Source organism: Eriocheir sinensis, chromosome 10 (genome assembly GCF_024679095.1).
Source record: "Eriocheir sinensis breed Jianghai 21 chromosome 10, ASM2467909v1, whole genome shotgun sequence".
Taxonomy (NCBI): Eukaryota; Metazoa; Arthropoda; class Malacostraca; order Decapoda; family Varunidae; genus Eriocheir; species Eriocheir sinensis.
Window position 1 is genome coordinate 1,393,152 of NC_066518.1, and position 22,351 is coordinate 1,415,502.

The 22,351-nt window shown below is 43.9% G+C and overlaps 2 protein-coding genes across 5 annotated transcripts; one reads left to right on the top strand and one right to left on the bottom strand.

Annotated features, from left to right (window-relative positions):
* Positions 1–188: 188 nt before the first annotated feature.
* On the top strand, positions 189–11,999 carry LOC126996414 (protein Aster-A-like). 3 transcript variants are annotated; one of them, XM_050856821.1, is made up of 10 exons: positions 189–339; positions 1,210–1,405; positions 3,589–3,747; positions 4,953–5,074; positions 7,564–7,756; positions 8,206–8,373; positions 9,192–9,354; positions 9,768–9,894; positions 10,318–11,477; positions 11,853–11,999. In XM_050856821.1, the coding sequence occupies exons 1-9, from the start codon at positions 325–327 to the stop codon at positions 10,534–10,536; spliced, it is 1,362 nt and encodes a 453-aa protein (XP_050712778.1). In that variant the 5' UTR covers positions 189–324; the 3' UTR covers positions 10,537–11,477; positions 11,853–11,999. The 3 variants fall into 3 exon arrangements, with proteins under 3 accessions (XP_050712778.1, XP_050712779.1, XP_050712780.1); XM_050856822.1 differs by having other exon boundaries at positions 190–339; positions 10,330–11,477; XM_050856823.1 differs by having other exon boundaries at positions 286–504.
* LOC126996413 (prolyl 4-hydroxylase subunit alpha-2-like) lies at positions 11,323–20,967 on the bottom strand. Of its 2 annotated transcripts, XM_050856820.1 has the most exons (10): positions 19,681–20,964; positions 15,578–15,708; positions 15,080–15,250; positions 14,688–14,860; positions 14,308–14,484; positions 13,744–13,988; positions 13,120–13,282; positions 12,648–12,704; positions 11,834–11,999; positions 11,323–11,453 (listed from the first exon to the last, which is right to left on the bottom strand). In XM_050856820.1, exons 1-10 carry the CDS (start codon positions 19,878–19,880, stop codon positions 11,383–11,385), a joined length of 1,554 nt encoding a protein of 517 aa, XP_050712777.1. In that variant the 5' UTR covers positions 19,881–20,964; the 3' UTR covers positions 11,323–11,382. The 2 variants fall into 2 exon arrangements, with proteins under 2 accessions (XP_050712777.1, XP_050712776.1); XM_050856819.1 differs by lacking the exon at positions 11,323–11,453 and having other exon boundaries at positions 11,471–11,999; positions 19,681–20,967.
* Between the last annotated feature and the right edge of the window lie 1,384 nt (positions 20,968–22,351).

Genomic DNA, 22,351 nt, shown 5'->3' on the forward strand with positions numbered 1-22,351 from the left:
TTAGTTATGTAATTGAACGACCACGAGCATGAATAATGTTACACCGAATAGCAGACATCAGAAGTAGCTGGTGTCGATCATGAATAAGGATGCAGGTAGCCTACTGTTGATGAAGCAGCGCGCATGAGATCCCTAACAAGAATACGTGTTCATACTGTTCTCGGTATTCCAGATTACGCATTTCAATATCCGTTGCCAAAATTATGTGAGATGCCGTGTGTCCCGGCTCCGCCTTCCCTTCTTATCAGTGACTCGTCGAGATAACGGGCATCGCAGCCTTCAGCCTGCCGCCTGTGCAGTGTTGAACCGCTCAGCCCCCATAGCATGAGGCCCGACAAGGTGACGACGGGACAGCCTAGCCACTGACCGCCCATGTGCTAGCCTCTGCGTGCCGGGCTATATATTGTTGCACCTTTGCTCGTGTTGCTGTAGTGTTACATCGACACCTGTGGGATTGCTGCTGATATTCGCTGATTGTGTGTGTTTCATTGCCTCCCTGCTCGTGTAAGTGTTGCTGAAGTGCTGTATCATTGCCTGCGTGAGTGATGCGAGTGTTACTTCTTGATCGTTGCCCTCTACTTGTAGGCTACATGAATGCAGGCGGTGCTGGTGCTCCAGACTTTCATGATATGGATGAGCGTTGTTATAGTACTACAACACTTCGTATTAATGGGGCAGTTATGCCACTATAACAATTTTCTCAACAGGAGTATTGTTAGTATTGTATCGCAGCAAGCAACAGCGACCCTTGGAGAGCAGCCTTTAGTCCGATCATGTGGCAGCAGTGACTAACCTACTACTTGCCTAGCGCCAGGGTTCGATCCCTTCACCGGCAAGTGATTATTTGCCTCTCAACCTTAGCTTCCAGATCATAAAATTGTCATCACGCTGTTATGATATATCGGGTTAGAAATGGGCAACAGGCTAAATTGTTCTTTATGTATTGTTAATGCTATAATCTTACTTGAAACAGGTGCTCTAGTTTTATAACAGCTTGTAAATATTGATATAATCTTTATGTGCTCCATAGGAAGCTTCATCGTGGTTAGAGGCGGAGTGGCATAATATATTGCTATTGTTGCTTAATTGTTGATTGGACTGATGTAAATGAATGATTGCAAACGCCACGTATCGAAAACTGTTGTAAATATTGCTGTAGGTGTTAGCTGCCTGGAAAGGTACAACTGAGTCTAAAATGTTGTTTGACAGACGCAAAGCAGCAGCTTCAGCGAGTGTGAGGAGAAGCCGCCGACCTTCCAGAGGCTAAGCGAAAGCATGGGTGACGGCCGTGAGCAGGTGTCCGTTCAAGACAGGGAGCAGCAGCAGCAGCAGCAGGGGTCACGTGACAACACAGAGAATGACGAGCCCCCCACCACCCCCCCGCCCCCGCCGCCGCAGTCCTCAGGTATGTATGGGAATGTGGAGAATATTTGGATCAAGGTTGTCTGCTGAGTGGGCGTTATCGCTCGTCGTCTGCCCTAATGGTGTTTGTAATTCGACATCTTTTCCGTCTGATTGCCTATATAACCATTTTTTCATAGGGATCATGTTTTTTTTGTTATTGATACTCTTCTTTTCTTTTTGTTTTCTTTATTGCTTATTATTATTATTCATTATTGTTATTATCACTGTTATTATTATTATTATTATTATTATTATTATTATTATTATTATTATTATTATTATTATTATTATTATTATTATTATTATTATTATTATTATTATTATTATTATTATTATTATTATTATTATTATTATTATTATTATTATTATTATTATTATTATTATTATTATTATTATTATTATTATTATTATTATTATTATTATTGTTATTATTATTATTATTATTATTATTATTATTATTATTATTATTATTATTATTGTTATTATTATTATTATTGTTATTGTTATTATTATTATTGTCATCATTATTTTATTACACTAATACTAATGAGGATAATGTTGACCATTATCATCATTGTTGTTGTCGTTGCCTATATTGAATTTTGACATACGAAAATCAAACGACACACACACACACACACACACACACACACACACACACACACACACACACATCCACACCCACACCCACCCACCCACACACACACACACGCACACACACACACACACGATAAGGAGATAACATCACAACTCGTCGTTTTTGTCACGCGCTCGTTCGTCAGTGCTTACCTCATGCGCAAAGTCACTTAAAATTATCAAGTCAAGTCATATGGAGCTTTGTGGGAGGAGACACGGCAGAGGCGTGGGTTATGCGTGACGCTGCTTGGTGCCAAACTAAAGAATGTAGAAACTGGGATTTAGAGAAAAAGAAGAAAGGCGGACTAATTTAAGTTAATTACTTCAACATGCACCCCCCCCCTCTTCATACCCCACATCAGGGTCGGACTGGCCTATGTGCCCGTGTCCCTATGGCACATGGGCCCCTGGACTTAACCCATGCTAAGTCATATAATAATGACTGTAACTCTTGTCATTGTTATATCTCAAGAAAAGGCAAAGGGCCCCCTCCACCCACTAGATGGCACGGCCCCCCTTAAGCACCACTGTCAGACTCCGCCCCACATCGCCGTTTGTAGGCATTGAAATTACAGTCACGCATAGGACAATAAAAAGGCATATTTTTTTAGTCAGTGGCTTGCCTGAACACGCCGTGAAAAAAGGAGGCATGCACATCCAAAGTGCACACCCAGCCGCAACGTTCGTCACCCATGAAGTGGCGGGTATTTGGAATCAAGTGACGTCATCCCGCTGCTCCGCCCCAAACCGCCCCTGCGCGTACTGGTCGCAGTTTTGAAAGCAGAGTCACTTGATTTGTAAGTGACTTTGGTTGGGTGTCTCATTAGAAAGAGGCACACACAAAAAAAAGTCCTTTAAACATTTCCTCAAAAAGTAATACGAGTTTGTATCCATAATTAATTTTATGCATTCAAACATACCTTTCCTCTGCAAAGAATTAAAAAAATGTTCATAATTTTAATATTTTTCTCGTGTTGATTGTCTCATACATAACATTTCAATTACTATTAATTTAAAAAAATCACCATAGACATTAGAAAGCTTACTTGTAGGAATCGCCGATGATATATTGTCATGTTTACTTGATTATGTATCTCAACAGGAAGAATATTGCACAGTAATGTCCAGCCATCACAGATAAGCTGACTGACTCACTCCATCCTCAACACAACTTTGATGAAATGTCTGGACTAGGGCCGCTAGGGTAATAAAAAAGGTGCAACATGCAGATACTGGAGGGTATTGTTGTGGGAGATATTTCCCCTTTTCGAAGCACATGAGAAAAATAATCCATTCGAACCAAAAGGTACCCCGTGGATGAAGACCTCTTGAAGTTTTTATCAGCGTCTCAGGCCATTACTGTGTGTACATGGCACAGGCATGCAGAGGCGTTGAAAATCCCATATTCGGGTGTTTCAGCACCGGCTGCGGCAGCGGCATTAGTTGAGTAGCTTAGTAACTCTTGAGCAGGTAATGTTACTGCAAAAAGAATACGCGTATATAGGAGAAGCGTGGCAAGGCTCAGTGATAGCTATCTTTTACTTCCAGGGGTGGCGGGAGGCGGCGGCGGATGTCCCCAGGAGAACCAGCACGCCGGGAAGGAGCTGCTCAACGCGGCGGTGCCTCTTCCCATCGAGATGGTGTTCAACCTCCTCTTCCAGCAGGAACAGTTCATGCTAGACGTCTACACCATGAAGAAGACGTATGGTCAGTTTCTCTCTCTCTCTCTCTCTCTCTCTCTCTCTCTCTCTCTCTCTCTCTCTCTCTCTCTCTCTCTCTCTCTCTCTCTCTGCACGTGGATCTTTCTTTACTACATATTTTTGAGCTCAAAGGAATATTTGAATTCATCCTCCTCCTTGTCCTCATCCTTCTCTCTCTCTCTCTCTCTCTCTCTCTCTCTCTCTCTCTCTCTCTCTCTCTCTCTCTCTCTCTCTCTCTCTCTCTCTCTCTCTCTCTCTCTCTCTCTCTCTCTCTCTCTCTCTCTCTCTCTCTCTCTCTCTCTCTCTCTCTCTCTCTCTCTCTCTCTCTCTAACATCTCATCTCTCTCTCTCTCTCTCTCTCTCTCTCTCTCTCTCTCTCTCTCTCTCTCTCTCTCTCTCTCTTCTCTCTCTCTCTCGTCATCATCATCCACCTTCTTCCCTTCTTCTATTTAAAATTTCTTTCTTCAATATATCTTTCGTCACTCCCAATGGCACCGGTCAGGACTCAACCTATACGCTTCAGCGTCTCCGCCTTGCGTGCCGGCGAGATGCTGGAGCTTATAGGTTCGAGTCCTAACCGGTGCCATTGGGAGTGGAAAGGAGGGCTCATTCTGTCACCCCAGCCCCGTTGTTGGGACTCCGTTTGAAGAATTGGACATCTCTCTGCCGTCAGGGTGGTTGCGCGGCATGCCCCGCCTTCTTCCCTTGGGGTATATCCCCAACGAAATATCGATAAAAAATGAATTATATATATATATATATATATATATATATATATATATATATATATATATATATATATATATATATATATATATATATATACCATTTGCCAAATAGCGAAGAGTTCGTCTTTCTCCTGCACTCACACCCTCAATTCCCTGACCAGTCTTCGTAGCCAAGAGCGAATTTTCTTGGAAAACAGTGTGCCAAAACACACTAATTGAGGCCAATTGCAGCAAGACGACGTCATCTCGAAGCCAATGCTTGTTTTGATTGCCGGACGATTCCAGTGGAAGATGCTCGTAGCCGAATTGACCGTGTGCCTACAAGTGCACTTTTTGCCACCACTATGGACATCACTTGGTAGCGAGATGCCAGAAAACATCACTCGCGTGACACGGCCCTCCCCCCTTCCCTCACTCAATCACGCACTCACTTCCAAACTTCCTTCGTTCACACGCTCACTCGCTCACTCACTCGCCCCTTCAGACGTGATATTCAGTCAGTGGGAGGAGCAGGATGGGGGTCACCGCGCCCGCCAGACTACCTACACCATGACCCTCCCGTCCTCCAACCTCGGCCCCAAGGTGTCCTACGTCACTGAGAAGCAGGTCAGTCAAACACTTCTGAAGAGAGCCTTGTGTTAATTTGAACACACACACACACACACACACACACACACACACCGCCCCGGTAGCTCAGTGGTAGAGCTCTGTGCTGCCAGGCTTCACGGAGGTTTGAGCCCTGCTCCGGCCCGAAATTTTTCCACTGACAAGGAGCGGTTACTGTCCTCCCTTGAGCAAGGGGGATGGGGTGTGGGGTGTGTGATGGTCCCGGCAGTACCCAGAGATCAACTATAATGAACTTGCTCTGGTCATAAGAACATAAGTACATAAGAACGTAAGGAGTCTGCAAGAGGCCGGTTGGCCTATACAAGGCAGCTCCTGTATACTCAACCCCACCTTACCATGGCTTTATGGTATACTTGCTGGCGATGACGAGCCCAGCTCGTGATCAGGTCGTGGGTGAATTTTACACACACACACACACACACACACACACACACACACACACACACACACACAAGTGTTAAAGTAAGTGTCTCAGATTTGTCATTTTATGTACTGCCAAAGCGCCGGGAATCTCATGGAAGTAAGAGAACGCTCTCTTGAGGGTCCTGGTAGGTGGTCGCAGCCAGCGAGTGGTGTAGGTAGTCATTTTTGTTATTATTACTCTTACACTGCATGGTCAATAACTGAAATGGTTTTCATACATGAATATGTGTCCCTAATTAATTTCATAGTGATTTCAATTCTGATATTCATTTTCTGCTGTCGGACCAGATTTCTCGAATATCATACTGAAAACATATTCAATGTGTTGTAACTCTTTTTAGCTTTGTTTCTTTTATTGAAGTAGGCACTGATAACCTTGAGATGATTTGTGATTAAAAAATATGGAAATTCAGTGCAAATTTTATTGGTAATCAGAAAAGTTCTAAAAATACTTTTGAACTTTGCTTTTTCGCTTGTTCTTGTAATTTTCTTCACAGTGCAGCAGCATCCAGCAGTTGTCGCCCATCATTTTGGGACTGAATCGGCCTTGACACCTGCTCTCCATTATAACAATGTCTTGTTGAAACCTTTCACCATGCTCGTTACTGATGTTTCCGAGGTTTTCTGGGAAGAAATCGAGGTGGGAGTGGAAGAAATTAAGTTTCAAGGACATTCGTGAGCCCAGCAGAGCTCGATAACTCCGTAAAGCTGCCACAGTTGACGGTGGTTTCTTAGATAGTTCTGTAAGACATTCACGAATGATTCCCATGCCATCCTCCTCCAGCGGGTTTAATGTCTTGGTAAAGTCATCGTCATTAACTAACATGTGAATTTGAGGACCATTCAAGACCCCGTTTTTAAATTGTCTTCAGATACCACGCCACCGAGCTTCATAGACAAGCACTGAAACCCAGTACCCGTTTGAACCATTGCTTTTATGATTTTTTTTCGCCAAGCCAGGCTTGAGATGCAATGGAGGCAAGAATATCTCTTCTGGATCCACAAGATAAAGACAGTTGAACCCTCCGGGTGCATCTTTTGATCTTGCCGGCCATTTTTTTCTTACGTATACTGCTCGGCATCAGCTCTACTGTTCCACAAGCACAGAAAACACATGTGCTTTGTAGCAGAAAGCACAATCTAAATAGTTTCATAGCTCTCAGTCATCTTCGTCCCATGTGCTATTGGAGCGGATGGAAGCCGATTCCCGTTGTGTAGGAGGACTGCATTTAGAGTATCTTTTCCTGAATCTATGAACAGCCTCCAATTAACTTGCAGAGTTGCTACACGAGAGACACTGAGCCATCACAGTATGTTACGCTGCTTCAGTCTTGATCCCAGGAGCTCTGCCTTTTCTTTAGACAAATCAAGGTTCCTTATGAGATAATGAAGGGCTCCCTGGTTGAATGGTCTGGGCCTACTGTTTCCTGAGTCGGCCTGGTAGTCGTCATCCCTGGGGCTACAATTGGAATCAGAATCACTGTTGAGTTCGTTTTCAGCAGGTGGGTTTGGAACCTGTAGTTTTTCACTGTGTGGCACGGGTCGTATGGCAGAAGTGATATTGGGTACTGTACCTCGTGTCTTGACAATTAGTCCTTTAATGTTTATGAGATAGAAATAGCAGTCGTTGCTGTGGTCTTTGGGCTCTCGGCAAACCATTGGTACAGCAAATGACAAACTTGAATTATTATTATTATCATTATTATTATTATTATTATTATTATTATTATTATTATTATTATTATTATTATTATTATTATTATTATTATTATTATTATTATTATTATTATTATTATTATTATTATTATTATTATTATTATTATTATTATTATTATTATTATTATTATTATTATTATTATTATTATTATTATTATTATTATTATTATCATTTTATTATTATTATTATTGTTATTATCATCATTATCACCATTATCATCATCATCAGCAGCAGCAGCAGCATTTACATGTTCTCTGAAAAATAAAAATAAATCGTTTGAAAAGCAGTCGAAGATGAATTAAATTAAGGAAACTTTCCCCCTTGCCAGGTCATCTTGTCCAACTCAAAGCCTGGGGAGGCGTACGTAGTAGAGCTCGAGGCGTCCAACACTGGCATCCCGTACGCCGACGCCTTCGTGGTGGCCAGCCACTACTGCCTCTCCAAGGAGGAGGACAACAAGACGCGCGTCAAGGTCTGGGTCTCCATCAAGTACAAGAAGGCGCTGTGGGGCTTGGTCAAGAGTGAGTCATGTGCTCTTTATATATATATATATATATATATATATATATATATATATATATATATATATATATATATATATATATATATATATATATATATATATAGGCTATTACTTTCTGGTCTATAACGCCGTTAGGCTTTCTTGAGTGGCCTGATGGTCAACCTGAGCCCGTCTTGGCGCAGGCAAGTGTTTATAGAGGCGCGATCTATTCATGGTTTATGCTGCCCTCCGGAGTTCATTTTTTTATTTCCCTTGAACAGTTCTTCTAGAGTCCGGTTTGATAGGAGGAATTCAGGACAGCATGTGGGTAGGAGGCCAATCGGCGGGTCCGGCACACTACCGCTCAGCCACCGCCTCCCCTTATGTATTCATACACATTCAATGACTTCCCGCATCTTTAAGATTAATAGTTGACCAACTCATGCCTCCTCACCTACTCTCCCTTAGCTATGATCGAAAAGAACACGTACAGCGGCGTGGAAGGGCTGCTGGCCGAGATGATGACGCAGCTGGGGACGGAGGCGGATCGCTTGGCTGCCCCGAGGGCCAACCGCAAGAAGAGGAGATTGCTGACGGACAGGACCACCAAGGACATGGCGACGCCCTCCCATGCACGTCAGTGTGTGTGTGTGTGTGTGTGTGTGTGTGTGTGTGTGTGTGTGTGTGTGTAATTCACTTACCCATAGCCTGATCACGAGCTGGACTTAGCCATCGCCAGCAAGTACCCTCCCGATTAGAGAAACTAATACAAGGTACTGCTGGGACCTTTACACACTACACACCCCATCCCCCTTGCTCAAGGGGGACAGTAACAGCTCTTTGTCAGTGGAAAAATCCCGGCCTGAGCGGGGCTCAAACCTCTGCCTGTCAGACCTTAAAGCTTAGCAGTGCAGAGCTTTACCACTGAGCTACCGGAGGCGTCCGTGTGTGTGTGCATGTGTGTGTGTGTGTGTGTGTGTGTGTGTGTGTGTGTGTGGTGTGTGTGTGTGTGTGTGTGTGTGTGTGTTCATTCAATAATCAGAAGTTCACATTGAATTTACATTGTAACATTTAGTGTATATATATATATATATATATATATATATATATATATATATATATATATATATATATATATATATATATATATATATATATATATATATATATATATTACAATTAAGTAAGAATAAGAAAAATAGATTCCATATTAGCTTGATCTGTACTGAAAGAAGCAAATTGTATAGTCGTGATAAATTGTGTTGAACAGTTATAGGTCTCTCTCTCTCTCTCTCTCTCTCTCTCTCTCTCTCTCTCTCTCTCTCTCTCTCTCTCTCTCTCTCTCTCTCTCTCTCTCTCTCTCTCTCTCTCTCTCTCTCTCTCTCTCTCTCTCTCTCTCTCTCTATATATATATATATATATATATATATATATATATATTCTCTCTCATGAAGGCGGCAAGAAGGCTGACAAGGGCGAGGGCGGCAGCAGTCTGGCGGTGGTGGCGGTGGTGGTGTCGCTGCTGGTTCTGGCGGCGGGCAACGTGGTGCTTTATCTCAAGTTGTCGCAACTCGAGCAGATGTCCCCTTCTGCAGATCCCTCTACTCCCGGCAACAGGTGCGACGCAGCTCCCCGTGTGTTTGCGATATATACTGCTTTCTTCACTGTAGCGCCTGATATTACTCTGAGGTCAGCATCCAGGGGCGCCGGTCATTCTGATTAGTCCTGTGTTGCTGATTCTCCCTTCCAGATCTTTTCTCAGACGATTCCCAAACCTGAGTCGGTGTCTTCTACTTGCCTTCCCCTACACTATATCCTCATTAGTAAGCAGTCTCTTTCCATTTCTATCGCCGTCTGTTTGCATCACAGATGAACACGTAATCCCTGGGTCCATAATATCTATATGCTAATCTACTCTCACGCGACGTATTACTGCCATGCGTTGCACTCCGTTAGACCACATCCCACACACCAGTACCGGTCCAGCTGTCTCACTAACATTTTCCTCACCACTCCCCCCGCCGCCCCAGGTACCTCAGCGTGACGGGATCGTGGGAGGCAGTGGCGAAGGTGCTGCATCGTCAACAGGAGATGCATCAGAACCAGCTGGAGGTGTGGAAGAGGCGGCTGCAGCAGACGGCCGCGCTGCTCCAGGAGGTAACGCGATTTCTGCGCCATTTTTTCTTCCTATGTTAAATCTCTTCTCTGACTGTTATGCTTTGTGTTGACTGTCAATAGTTTATCAAATATGGTGCGACAAAAGACACAGAATGACAGCTTATTTTAGTTCTGATACGTGTTATAATTTCATACCGTGCCTCGTGCTACAAGGTACTTCATTCATTGTCTTAGTATAAGTTTTTCGTAACTAATGGCCATTAAGATACGCCCAAACGCCCTTAAAGGTATATTTATAGCGGGCGTTCTGGATAAAAAAATGCATTTGGCTATTAATGCATTGGTGGGTAGTAAGAAAAGTGCAGGGGAGAAGAAGGTTCATCTAGCGACCGAGTAAAATATCATCTACAAAGGAACGATCTTCAAAATATCAATCTATAAAGTAAGCTAAATGAACAACAGTCATATTTTCAGGTGCAAGACTCCCTGGAGGGCATCGTGAAGAGCATCCCAGAGCACGAGGAGGACTTGAGGAAGGTCCTGGAGCAACAGAGTGCGGATGTGCTGGCGGGTTGGCTGCAGGCAGAGGACGCCCTGAAGAAGCTGCAGAGCGAGAGTTTTTTAACTAACATAGCTCGGGACACAGAAGCACGCCCTACCGAGAGTGCGAACGAGACTTGACGCTTGGGAGGCAACGTTTATCATCCATCGGTGACGTAACAAAGTGGTGCTATAAAGAACATGAAGAAGAAAAGGGAAATGGAGAGAGGGAGGCAGAGGGGAGGAGGAAAATATATACTGTATGAACTCTTTACACAGTTTAATATAACAACAAAGCTATTTATTTATTTCAATTGTTGAGTTATATGTAAATAAATTATATCCATTCGATAACTGACGGTGATAAATTGATGCTTTCCTCTCGGAGTCTCCCACATACACTATTACCCAATGTTTTGATTTGTTGATGTTAACAGTGCATACATGATTATAATATCGACGGCATTGTATGATTATCTGCCTCTCTAGACCTAAACGATATATCTACGTTTACATACTCGTTTGTCTATCATACGAGTCGAATGCATTTGTTTGTGCCATCGACCCATCAGTCTCTCATGCCACCTTCAGGCTTTCACGTGGTCTGCCCCAGTCTGATGATGGCGCTGGTGTGTATTCGTATATTATAGAGATACCGACATCTACACCTATCTATCTATCTTTCTATCTGTCCGTCTGTCTGTTTCTATCTATCTATCTATCCATCCATCTATCTACGTCTATTTGTTTCTCATTTTTTTTAATATATTTACTATCTAGCTAACCGTACCTATCCATTTTCATGTGTGTGCGTGTGTGTGTGTGTGTGTGTGTGTGTGTGACATTACATGCGAGGTTGTAAAATGGGTGCTTTTTAATAATTCTCTCTCTCTCTCTCTCTCTCTCTCTCTCTCTCTCTCTCTCTCTCGCGTGGATAGGGGTAGGGGGGTCGTGGGGGCTGCAGGCGGGCGGGTCCTCACACCTCTCTCAGTCCTCGGGGTTCAGCGTGCACGACCATCGGAACTCCTGCCCCCACTCGTGCAGCCACAAGTTAGCGACTGCAAGAGGCGAGAGTTTGTCTGGTTAGTTGACGACCCATTGTTGTGCATGGTTCAGTTTTGTCTTCTTATGGACCTGTAAATATGTTAGTTGAAGTTCCATTGTTACGTTTTGTTAATTTACTACCGCTGATACTACAACAGCTATTATTTCTACTACTACCATTACCACTACTACTACTGTTACTACTACTACTACTACTGCTACTACTTTTACTACTACTACTACTACTACTGCTACTACTACTACTACTGTTGCCATCTTCATCGTCATTTTCATCTCATCATTATTGTTTTGCTGAGCCATTTCACTGCATGCCCCGTGGAAGACTTCTGCGACACACACACACACACACACACACACAGGGCAGCCCACTCACTCCACTTCTCGCCCAGCAGCACGGGGCAGGCGGCGTGGACGGTGCGGTAGTCTCCCCGTCCGTTGCGTTTCAGGTTGAACCAAAACAGTGCCGAGCCGCGCCGGGCAGCAACCTCCACACCGACCGTCGGGAACACCGTTGACCCGCCAGCCTCCACGTCGTTCAGCTTCGGGAGAGAAGTCAATAGGTAGGCAGGTAGTTAGATAGGATTGGGTAGGATATGTTTTCTAGTATACATAGCTCACCAGTACTTCCATATCATTATTAATTAAGAGGAAAAGTTGCAGTAATAGTAGTAGTAGTAGTAGTAGTAGTAGGAGGAGGAGGAGGAGGAGGAGGAAATAATATGAAAAACTGTTGTGTTATAATAATTAATGATTGATAAGTATTCTTTCTTTTGACACTAGCTCATTTTTTTATACCTCAGATCGATAATTATTTTCTAAGGTATTTTATGAGCCCTCATGAGAATGATGCGCACAAACGGTCAGCCAGGCGTGGGCGTCAGTCCGGATTAAAACATAACGAGCATTAACCATGTCCATGTGTAGAAAGAGGGCCCGGCTAACACTCTTGATCGACATTCGGTTATGGGGATTCGTTTATTCATTCATTGTCATTCGCTAGTTCCGTCATTCATTCAATTTTTTTTTCTTAGTTCATTAATTAATCCACTCACACTCGTTTTGTAGTCGGTCATTGTCGATATTGGAGAAAGTTAAACGTAAGTTGAAGCAAAACTATTCTCCCTCCAAATCATTAAGGAAAAAATAACGATGAAGCCAAGCAGTCACTTGATCGTTACGGTACTTACATAAAAGAGCATCGTGGCCAGACGGTCCCCCTGATGAGGCGTCTTGTCCATAGCTTTCTGTGCAGAGACGAGATTACAAATATCAGTAATACAACAACAACAACAACAACGACGACGACAACGATAACAATAACAATAACAATAATAATAAGTATTAGGGCACTGGTGATAATTACAGTATAATGATGGTTCTGGCAACAGTGATAATGATAATGATGAAAATTATGATAATAATAATAATAATAATAATAATAATAATAATAATAATAATAATAATAATAATGGTAATACTAAAGATTAGGCAGTCAGCAGGGTGTTTGTTCGTAACCTTCTCAAAGGAAGTTGACCCGCCCTGTCCGTGCTACTCATTATATACGTATACATTCATATACTTGTAATATAGATAGATGGATGAATAAATATAGTATCATTTAATATAAAGTTGAATTATAAAGAGCAGTGGAAAGCTTACATCTTCGAGATCGAAGAAGTCCACGTGGGCGTCGTAGTGGCCGCCGATGCCGTAGTTGAGCACGTGCAGGTCCTCGGCGGTGGCGGTGGTGAGGCCCGTCATGTGCTCGATGCGTCGCAGGATGTCGTCCACCGTGGCGTCGTCCCCTCGCCGCACCCACGCCCTAGGTGACCAACAACCAACCTTTTGTGTTAGGGCAAAGGTTTCCAAAGGTTTCGGCGAGATACTCCAAACTAAACCTCGAGGCTACCTGGTAACCTTTTCAGTTTTTGTTTACCAGTGTGATTTTTTAACCTTTGTTATCTAGTATTAAGCAGTGTAAGAAATGGTTCATATATCATTTTTAAAACACTGTTTTGCGGATACCTTCACGAGTCACTTTTGGTAACTCTTGGTGGTACTGCAGCACTACTTCACTACTTTAAGAAACCTGCATTTGAGGTTACTCTAGATATTATACTCTCGACCTTTTCATAGCAGCATATTTTTTTTCTCCACCTTTTCAACTACAAGGTATCACCACGGGCTAGATGTTACTAAATGAATGAACCACAATAATGTTAATTCATTAAAGATATTCCGTGTCGTGGAAGCTCGTATATTACTGAAAAATTGTAAACTCACGTCTTGCCCACCCTGGCCAATGACTTGCGGACCTGGTGAGTGGTGAAAGAGTGGACCATTGTGGTGGCCAGGCGGGGCATGGACACCCGCTTCAGGACCTCCGTCTCTGCCTCCGTCAGGGCGTCGTGGTACACAATGATGATCGGGTCGGCCCACCGCAGTTCCGCCTTGAAGGGCATTAGGCGGTGGTAGGCGGAGCTCCCGAACACGTAGCCGCACTTGAGGCCGATGAACGCCTGTGGAGGCTGTGGGTGAAGAGTGGGCTTCGCTGTGTCAACCGTGGACAACTTTAATTATTTTTTGCAATCCTCATACTGTTCGAGTGTGTCATTTCTTGGCTTCGTGTTATGTGGTTATGAAGTACTATTGGCAATATATCGTGTTGAAAACAAAATTTTGACTTAAAGGAAAACACTGTAAATAAAAACTCATACTTATGTCTATCCATTTGTCTATATCGTTATGTTCTTATGTACTAACGTTCATATCTATCTCTATCTATCTATCTATCTATCTATCTTGGCTTTCAGTTAGGATGATCATAGTTTATATGGCTAGTCTAACCTGAACTTCCTCGCCGCGACACAGGCGGCGGTAGAGGTCATTGAGCAGCTTCACCGAGTCTGCCCCCTCGTGGTTGGCGTACACTTGTTGCTGGAAGGAGATGGGGAGGCCCAGCCCGGAGAAGCGGTCATGGATGTGTCCGTCTGAATGCTGCGCCAGTTGTGTCACCATCTTGCTCTACGGAAAAGATGAACTATAGGGCTGTGTGCGACATTTTCTCATTTGAGCCTAACCTATATATATGACAGCGCAGTGTCCCACGGGCCTCACACTCGTCTCAGTTCCGCCTGCACCATGCAACACGTCTCATTCGTTCATTATACTGATATTAGTGCTTTAACGTTTCTTAATGCTAGCTCAGATTGCCAAACCCGACCCACCATTACGGCGCGGTGTTCCTGCTGGCGGCTGACTCGCTCTATCCTCTGCTGCTCCTCCTGCGTGAGTGGCTGCTGCCCCGCCAGCAGCGCCAGCCCCTTGTTATACCACTGCTCGCTGAGGCCAAACTCCAGGTTGTTGAAGCTTTGCTGACCCAAACGGAAGCAGTCGTCCGCTGCAACGCAACGATCACACACTCACCAATGTGGCAACATAAAATAACATTTAAAGGTAAATGAAACATAGTAAGATCCAAAGATGGTTTGTGTTGATTTATGATTCAGACACAAAAGCAAAAGGCGAATCCGGTCCTACAGCAGATGTGTTAATTTCAGTTTGGCGCGAGGACGTGCTGTCAGAGTACCTGACATTGTCTCTATAGAGCCACGCTCACCTGAAAGCACGTGCACGGCCTTCCTGCCCCAAATGTCCCCCTGGACTAGGTCATCCACGGTGAGGTTGTAGGTGTCCTGCAGGCGCACCAGGGCGAAGGCCACTCCGTTAAGGTCTGCCTCCCTGGGCACCTCCACGCCGCCGCGCAGCGACGACAGGTTATGCCGCAGCTCTGGGGCGGGGCGAGGACAAAAGAGTCTGAAAGTAAGTCTACACTCTACAGTATCACGGCAACAAGAGAAAAGGGAGAAAAACTCTGATGTCAGTGTCGTGAGGCTACGAAGTGAGGGATATAAGCCTTGTAAAAGAGGAGTTTGGACGCTGATTTCTTGGCTCCTCTGACCGTCTTTTATGGCATTGATATATTTATATGAAAAACATTTTTGTAGATGTACATTTTTACATTAAGCCTTTGGTGTATCGCCTTTTCCGTAAAAAGGCTCTAAACGTCTATATCGGAAATAAAAACATCTGCACTGGTGCTGATGACCTGCCTGACCTTCCGTGGGGGTCGGGTCCAGGGCGTCCAGCACGGCGGGGAACTCCTTGGTGAGGCGCCACAGGAAGAAGTAGCTGTTGAGGGGGTTGTGCACGTAGTCCGCCGCGCCGCCGCGCCAGCCCGCGATGTAGCTGTGGACGAGAGCTTGATTGATCGACAACAATAGACGTCAGCACCGCAACATCTTGAAAAATATAGTGTCAAAAATGACCTAAGTAAGGGGATTAAAATGAGCAAAAGAGAAAGCTTTAACTTAAAACAAAGCACAACACGGAAACATTTCCTATATATGAAAAATGCAGAGTATCAATAAGATTAAGTACTCAACTCAAGATGAAACAATAACATGTGGTGTGTGTGTGTGTGTGTGTGTGAGAGAGAGAGAGAGAGAGAGAGAGAGAGAGAGAGAGAGAGAGAGAGAGAGAGCATTCGTCAATACTATCTTCGGGGACATCCTGTCATCAAACTCAGTCATTATCTCATCCTCCTCCTCTTCCTCCTCCTCTTCCTCTTCTTCTCCTACTCTTGTTCGTTTTTCTTTTATGGTTTTCTTCTTTTCAAATGCTACAATCACCTTTTCAATACAGAGTTACCTAGGTAGTTTCCTTGCCACCCTCATCCTCCTCCTCTTCCTCCTCCTCTTCCTCTTCTTCCTCCTCCTACTCTTGTTCGTTTTTCTTTTATGGTTTTCTTCTTTTCAAATGCTACAATCACCTTTTCAATACAGAGTTACCCAGGTAGTTCCCTTTCCACCCTCCTCCTCCTCTTCCTCTTCTTCCTCCTCCTACTCTTGTTCGTTTTTCTTTTATGGTTTTCTCCTTTTCAAATGCTACAATCACCTTTTCAATACAGAGTTACCCAGGTATTTTCCTTGCCACCCTCCTCCTCCTCCTCCTCTTCATATACGCTGCCCCTTCACTATATCTTCGCATAAAGCTTAGTGCAGCCATCAACATCGTGACTGTGACATGGTAGCAAAGAGTTTGTCCAGATCGGATTACAAACCTTATAGAAGAAGGAAAAATACCGCACTGCTTTTACCGGAAATGACCTGTGATGGGCTATATTATATGTGGCGTCATTTTGTGATGTAGGCTACACGGAAGTAGATATCCTAAAGAGTATTCCCACTCTAAAGCAGAGCCGTAGATAAAGTTAAAAATGATTCGTCAATTTGCTTTTCTGCCACTCAATCTCACTGGCTCCTGCTCAGCGCTCCTGCCTCCACACAAACTGCTGGAACTACAAACACTGTATTCTTTCTTTTATATATTGGTGGTGAGCTTTCTATCTAAGGCGCTGCTATAACGTAGAAGGGAGAGTATTCGGCGCTCTAAAAAAAACGGAAGCATCGTGTCTGGATATTAATATATGGTAAATTAAGATTGTTTCTGATAGTAGCCGTATAAAATAGAGATAGCCTACCATACCTTGATGTTATAGCATTTTAATATGTGTGTGTGTGTGTGTGTGTATTTACCTATTTATGGTTTACAGTGCCTGAGCTAAACTCGAATAGTCCTGTGTCCTTGTCTATATATGTCCAATCTCTCCTTCATTGGATTGAAACTCCCTGCCTCCGCCACACATGTATCCTTAGTTGTACAATCACACTCTATGCTGCCTGGGGGTTGGGATGGCATGCTCCTCCCTTCTCCATTGTTGTTTTACTTGCAACAATAAACTATCAATCAATCATCAATCTCCTCCTTTAGACCATTCCACTCGTCTACACTTCTGTATGGGAAACTGAACGTCTTTTTATCCTTCAGACATGTTCCCTTTTTCAGCTTCATACTGTGTCCTCTCAACCCCCTCCTCCCCTCTATCACAACCAGGTCGCTTCAATTCAATTTGTACAGTTCATGCATTAGTAAATTTATACATAGCTATTAATTAAGTCTCCCCTTCGTCTCCTCTCCTTAAGCGTCGTCAGTTCCATTCCTTCCAATTTGTTCTTGTATGACAGACTTGATAGATAACTCCTGTACCATTTTTGTCGCCATTGTGTGTGTGTTAGAGAGAGAATTACATAGATGATCAGACCACACAGACCCCATGGTCCAGACTAGGTGGTCTGTCCTTAAACCTAAGTGAATCTACACTAATCAGAGAGAGAGAGAGAGAGAGAGAGAGAGAGAGAGAGAGAGAGAGAGAGAGAGAGAGAGAGAGAGAGAGAGAGAGAGAGAGAGAGAGAGAGAGAGAGAGAGAGAGAGATTCCTGATTCTATGTAATTTTACGTAATGGTACACAGTTATGACTATATGTAATTCCATGTTATTTGGCGAGTGTAGAGTTTCCTCCCAGTGAAATATTCGTGTGTGTGTGTGTGTGTGTGTGTGTGTGTGTGTGTGTGTGTGTGTGTGTGTGTGTGTGTGTGTGTGTGTTCATTACAATTTTTTCAAGAGTCATAACAAAAATATTTCTCCTTTTCACTGTAGAGGAATAGCAGTGACTTGCCAGATTTTGGAGTGCGTTCATGTGTACTTCTGTAGGGGCGCACACACACACACACACACACACACACACACACACACACACACGAAAGCTCCAGTGTGAAGAAATATTACACTCTCAACGAATAACATTAAATTACATAGTTTTAACTGTATAACATTATGGAGAGAGAGAGAGAGAGAGAGAGAGAGAGAGAGAGAGAGAGAGAGAGAGAGAGAGAGAGAGAGAGAGAGCATTACTGTAGCAAGATAATGACAACCGCACAGGAAGAGAAGAAAGAGGAGGAGGAGGAGGAGGAGGGAGGAGGAGGAGGGAAGAAGGACGAAGTGGGGAGGGTGTGGGGGGCAGTAGGGGAAGACCAGGGGGACAAGAAGGGAGAAGATGAGACAGGTGAAGAAGGAGGAAGGAGAGGCAGGCCGGAAGAGTCAGCGGGCCGCGGATAATGTTCTTGTACGTAATAACGATGGTGACTTCCGTTAGCCTCACCGGCGCCTTATCCTCCTCCTCCTCCTTCTCTTCTCCACACACTACTACTACTACTACTACTACTACTACTATTACTACTCCTCCTACTACTACTACTACTACTACTATAATATTACTACTGCCGTTCTCATCATTATTTTTTCTTTCTCTTCGTCTTCGTTTCCGTCTTCTTCAATTCCCTTTTCCCCTTTTTTGTTTGTACCTCAGTTTCTTTGTTCATCATCATCATCATCATCATCATCTTCTGTGTACTTATATGACAGTGAAATTATGCATCGTGGTTTCAAAGGTAAAATTGTTATTTATTTTATTTGGAACGATCCCTTTGTCTGAGAGTATTCATGAGTGAAATCATATGCATTTTATAGGAAGATAAATAAGTGCACCTTGTTTGACATTGGTTGCTACAGAGTCCTGATTATAGTTAAGGCAAAAGTGTTGCGAAACCTCAAGGACTCTTAAGAACATCACTGCGACCACTGACTCACCTTGTAAACACGCCATTAATCAAAGGGGAAAGACACAACAGGTTCTTAATAGGTCGAACGTTAAGGCATTAGCGACACACGTGAGGGAATGAAGGAGCTGAATCACAAATACAGTAAGTTTGTATAAAATAATGTTTCCTATGTCGTAACGGCATCAGCGACGCCTGAGTAACGCTGCCTTAATTTATGTGCATGAGCATCGTGCAGACCTATGCTCATCATAACAACGGTATCTAATAACTGTTTCTAAGTGTTGTGTTATAGAATCTTGCATAAGAAAATGTTGAACTTTTTTTTCATAGTCTGCATGATGCAATAATGTAAAAGGATCAACGTTGTATTCCTCTCACCGGTAAACTCTGGAGCAGCCTTCCTTGCTCTGTATTTCCTCCTGCCTTCGACTTGACCTTTTGCAAGGGGGGAGTATCAAGATACTTATCCATCCGAAATTGACGTCTCTTTTTGGCCATTTTGTTTTATTTTATATACAGAAGCAACGCTGTTTTTTTTGTTTTTCCCTTGAGCTGCTGCTTCTGCTATAAAAAAATCTAGATTCCATCCGACATTATACACATGGGGGACCTTCTCACGTGCAACTTTGGCTCGTAATTTCCTGTCGCCCATCGTATCATGCCTCCAAGGAGAGATCAAATCAAGTCATCAAAGACTTACCCTCTGATGGCCTCCAGACGAGCCTCCTCGCGGGCCAGGTAGTCCTGTAGGGCGGCCACGACGGTCTGCTCGGCCTCCACCAGGCGGGCCACCGAGGCAGCTGAGGTGTGCACGTCCCCGAGCTCCCCGTGTGTGTCTCCCGACGCCGCCAGCACCGCCAGCACCACCAGCGTGAGACACCCGTGCCTCGTCCTGGCCATGATTGCTGTTGGGGCTTTGCTTTCCAGTCGTTGTGTGAGGGTATTCAGCGGAAGCACAGTGCCAAAAACAAAGGTGTTGTGGTCTCCTTGATCGGAACGTTGTTATGGACTAAGAACTTACTGTTCTTAAGGGCGTCGAATATTTCTTGTGTCGCACGCAGTAAAGCAATATGACAAGTGACCTGTAGTGCAATACCACTATGCACTTCATAAGATAAGTGTTCATGGTTAGATTGATATCACATATTGCATGCTCTAAGTGTGCTATAGAAAAAGGATTGATAAACGATTGAAAGAAATATTATGTTGGAGAGTGGCTCATAGGCGGGAATTGGAGAAGGAGACTACAGTCGCCTCAGAGAAGAAAAGAATGAATACATCAATACGAGAAGCAGATGTGCCTGATCAAATGTGCGGCTGAAGGGAAGAGTGCAATGCGAACTGGGAGAGGAACGCACGAGAACTGACAGGTGCGATGGTTTCCTGACCGCACAGGTAACGAACACAGAACACAGCACACGCTGACGCCCACCTCTCGCCGCAGTCCGCTGCTCATGAGAAGGAAGAATCCGTAAGTTGAGAGAGACGCCAAGTACAACGACTGCGTGAATAGTGCAAGTCATGAGTCACGCAGCTTCTTGTTATGACAGCTCGGTGAGGAAGGGAAGGTGGGCGGGAACTGGTCGGGGCACGTGTGGGCACTACAAATACAGGAAAATAATTAAAAGGCTCAGTAAATAAGACAGGAAACTGAACAGCAACTCATCTGACAATCCTATGTGTGTATGAAAGGAAAACAACATTTGATTTCCATATCGTAGTATTAGTATAAACAACACTTCGATCCTAAATAAAAAAATAAAAAATGGTAGGCCTACTCGTTTCGCTTGACTCGAAACAATGGCATATCTCTGGAAGGGGATCAGCAAGGACAATTTTTAATAATGTTCGACGGATCAGTTTATACTCTTTGCACTACTTAAGAATAGACCTCACTACCCCCACCCCTCATATCCTGTGCTTCCCGTGCACTGCCTACACACAAATTAACCATGCACCAAACAATAGAAATGCTGTTACATCAAATACTACCATTTTTATCTATTGGTGGTTAGATGGCGTTCAGGAAGAAGCGCTGATTAGGAGACGGAGATTAGGCAGACACGACAGCAATATTTTAAGTAAAAAGGAGAGGAGATCGAGGGAGTGATCAAGAGAAGAGAGGCGGGAGGGACAGAGGGACATGGGACATTTAGAATGGCTGTGGAAATAGTGGGTCCAGAACCAGGACTAGGAAAGGTTTGCCGGCGCCGGGGATCGAACCCCCCGCTGGCTAAGTGGGTTATGGGTAGGGGTGGGCAGGTACCGGTACCAGTACCGGTACTAACGGTACCAGCTAAACGGTACGGTACCGGTACCAGAATGCTCGGTACCGGTACCAGTTGCTCGGATTTATTTATTGGATTTATTGATAATTCTTCAGGTCCGATTTTTTTTTTAGGTTGCTAATAAATATTGTTATTGTTATTAGACTATGATCGAGTACATCCATAATAACTATACATGCTATTTTTTCGGTACCGGTACTACCGGTACTCAAATTAACGGTACTTGCCCATCCCTAGTTATGGGAGGCTCGCCCATCAGGCAAGTCAGCACTACACGTCTCCCCATTCCCATTTAGATTAATTTCTGTGTGTTGAGTTCCCGTTTTCTATGAACTTCGGAGAGCATGAGCCATCACTCTACCTGTTACCCTCTCGGGGTGACACATCAGAACCACAGGAGAGGATTCCACCGCTATGCCACCAGTGAAATGCCCGAATTTTTCTCTTTACAACACTCCCACACGACCACCGCGTGTAACGAAACACACGAGAAATTAATCCAGACAAGGAAAGGTTTGCCGGCGCCGGGCATCGAACCCGCGACCAGCGTAACGGGAGAGCCACTCCTTTACCAGTCGGCCAAAGAGGTATATGCAGTAATACATGTTAAATACATGCAAAGGAATATGCAGTAATACATGTTAAATTTCCTAATCTGGTGTTTGGAATACCCCAAACAGGTGAGAAGTGTCCCAAAAAGTTATGAGAGTATAGGCTATCTTGAAAAGGTAGCAAAAACGTGGCAATAAGGGAACAAGAAGGTCCTCAAAAGGTAGCAAATTAAAGACGGTGCAATAAGATAACAAGAAGGTCCTCAATGGGTCATAGGTACCGTGTTCCACAACGTTGCGACAGCCTTTTTGGGAGTGGACAAAATTCTTCTCCCACAACGTTTTCACAAGTCCCTCACAACATATCCGGAACCTATTCGTAACGTTTTGACGACGTTACTGCAACGTGTTATTGTTTGCTGGGATGAGGGAAGCCTGGGAGGTGGATCTTTTTTTCTGAGCTAGAGCACAGCAGTGTGTCTGGATGAGAATGCAAGGAACTGTAGATGGTCTGAGTCCCGCAGCAAAATGT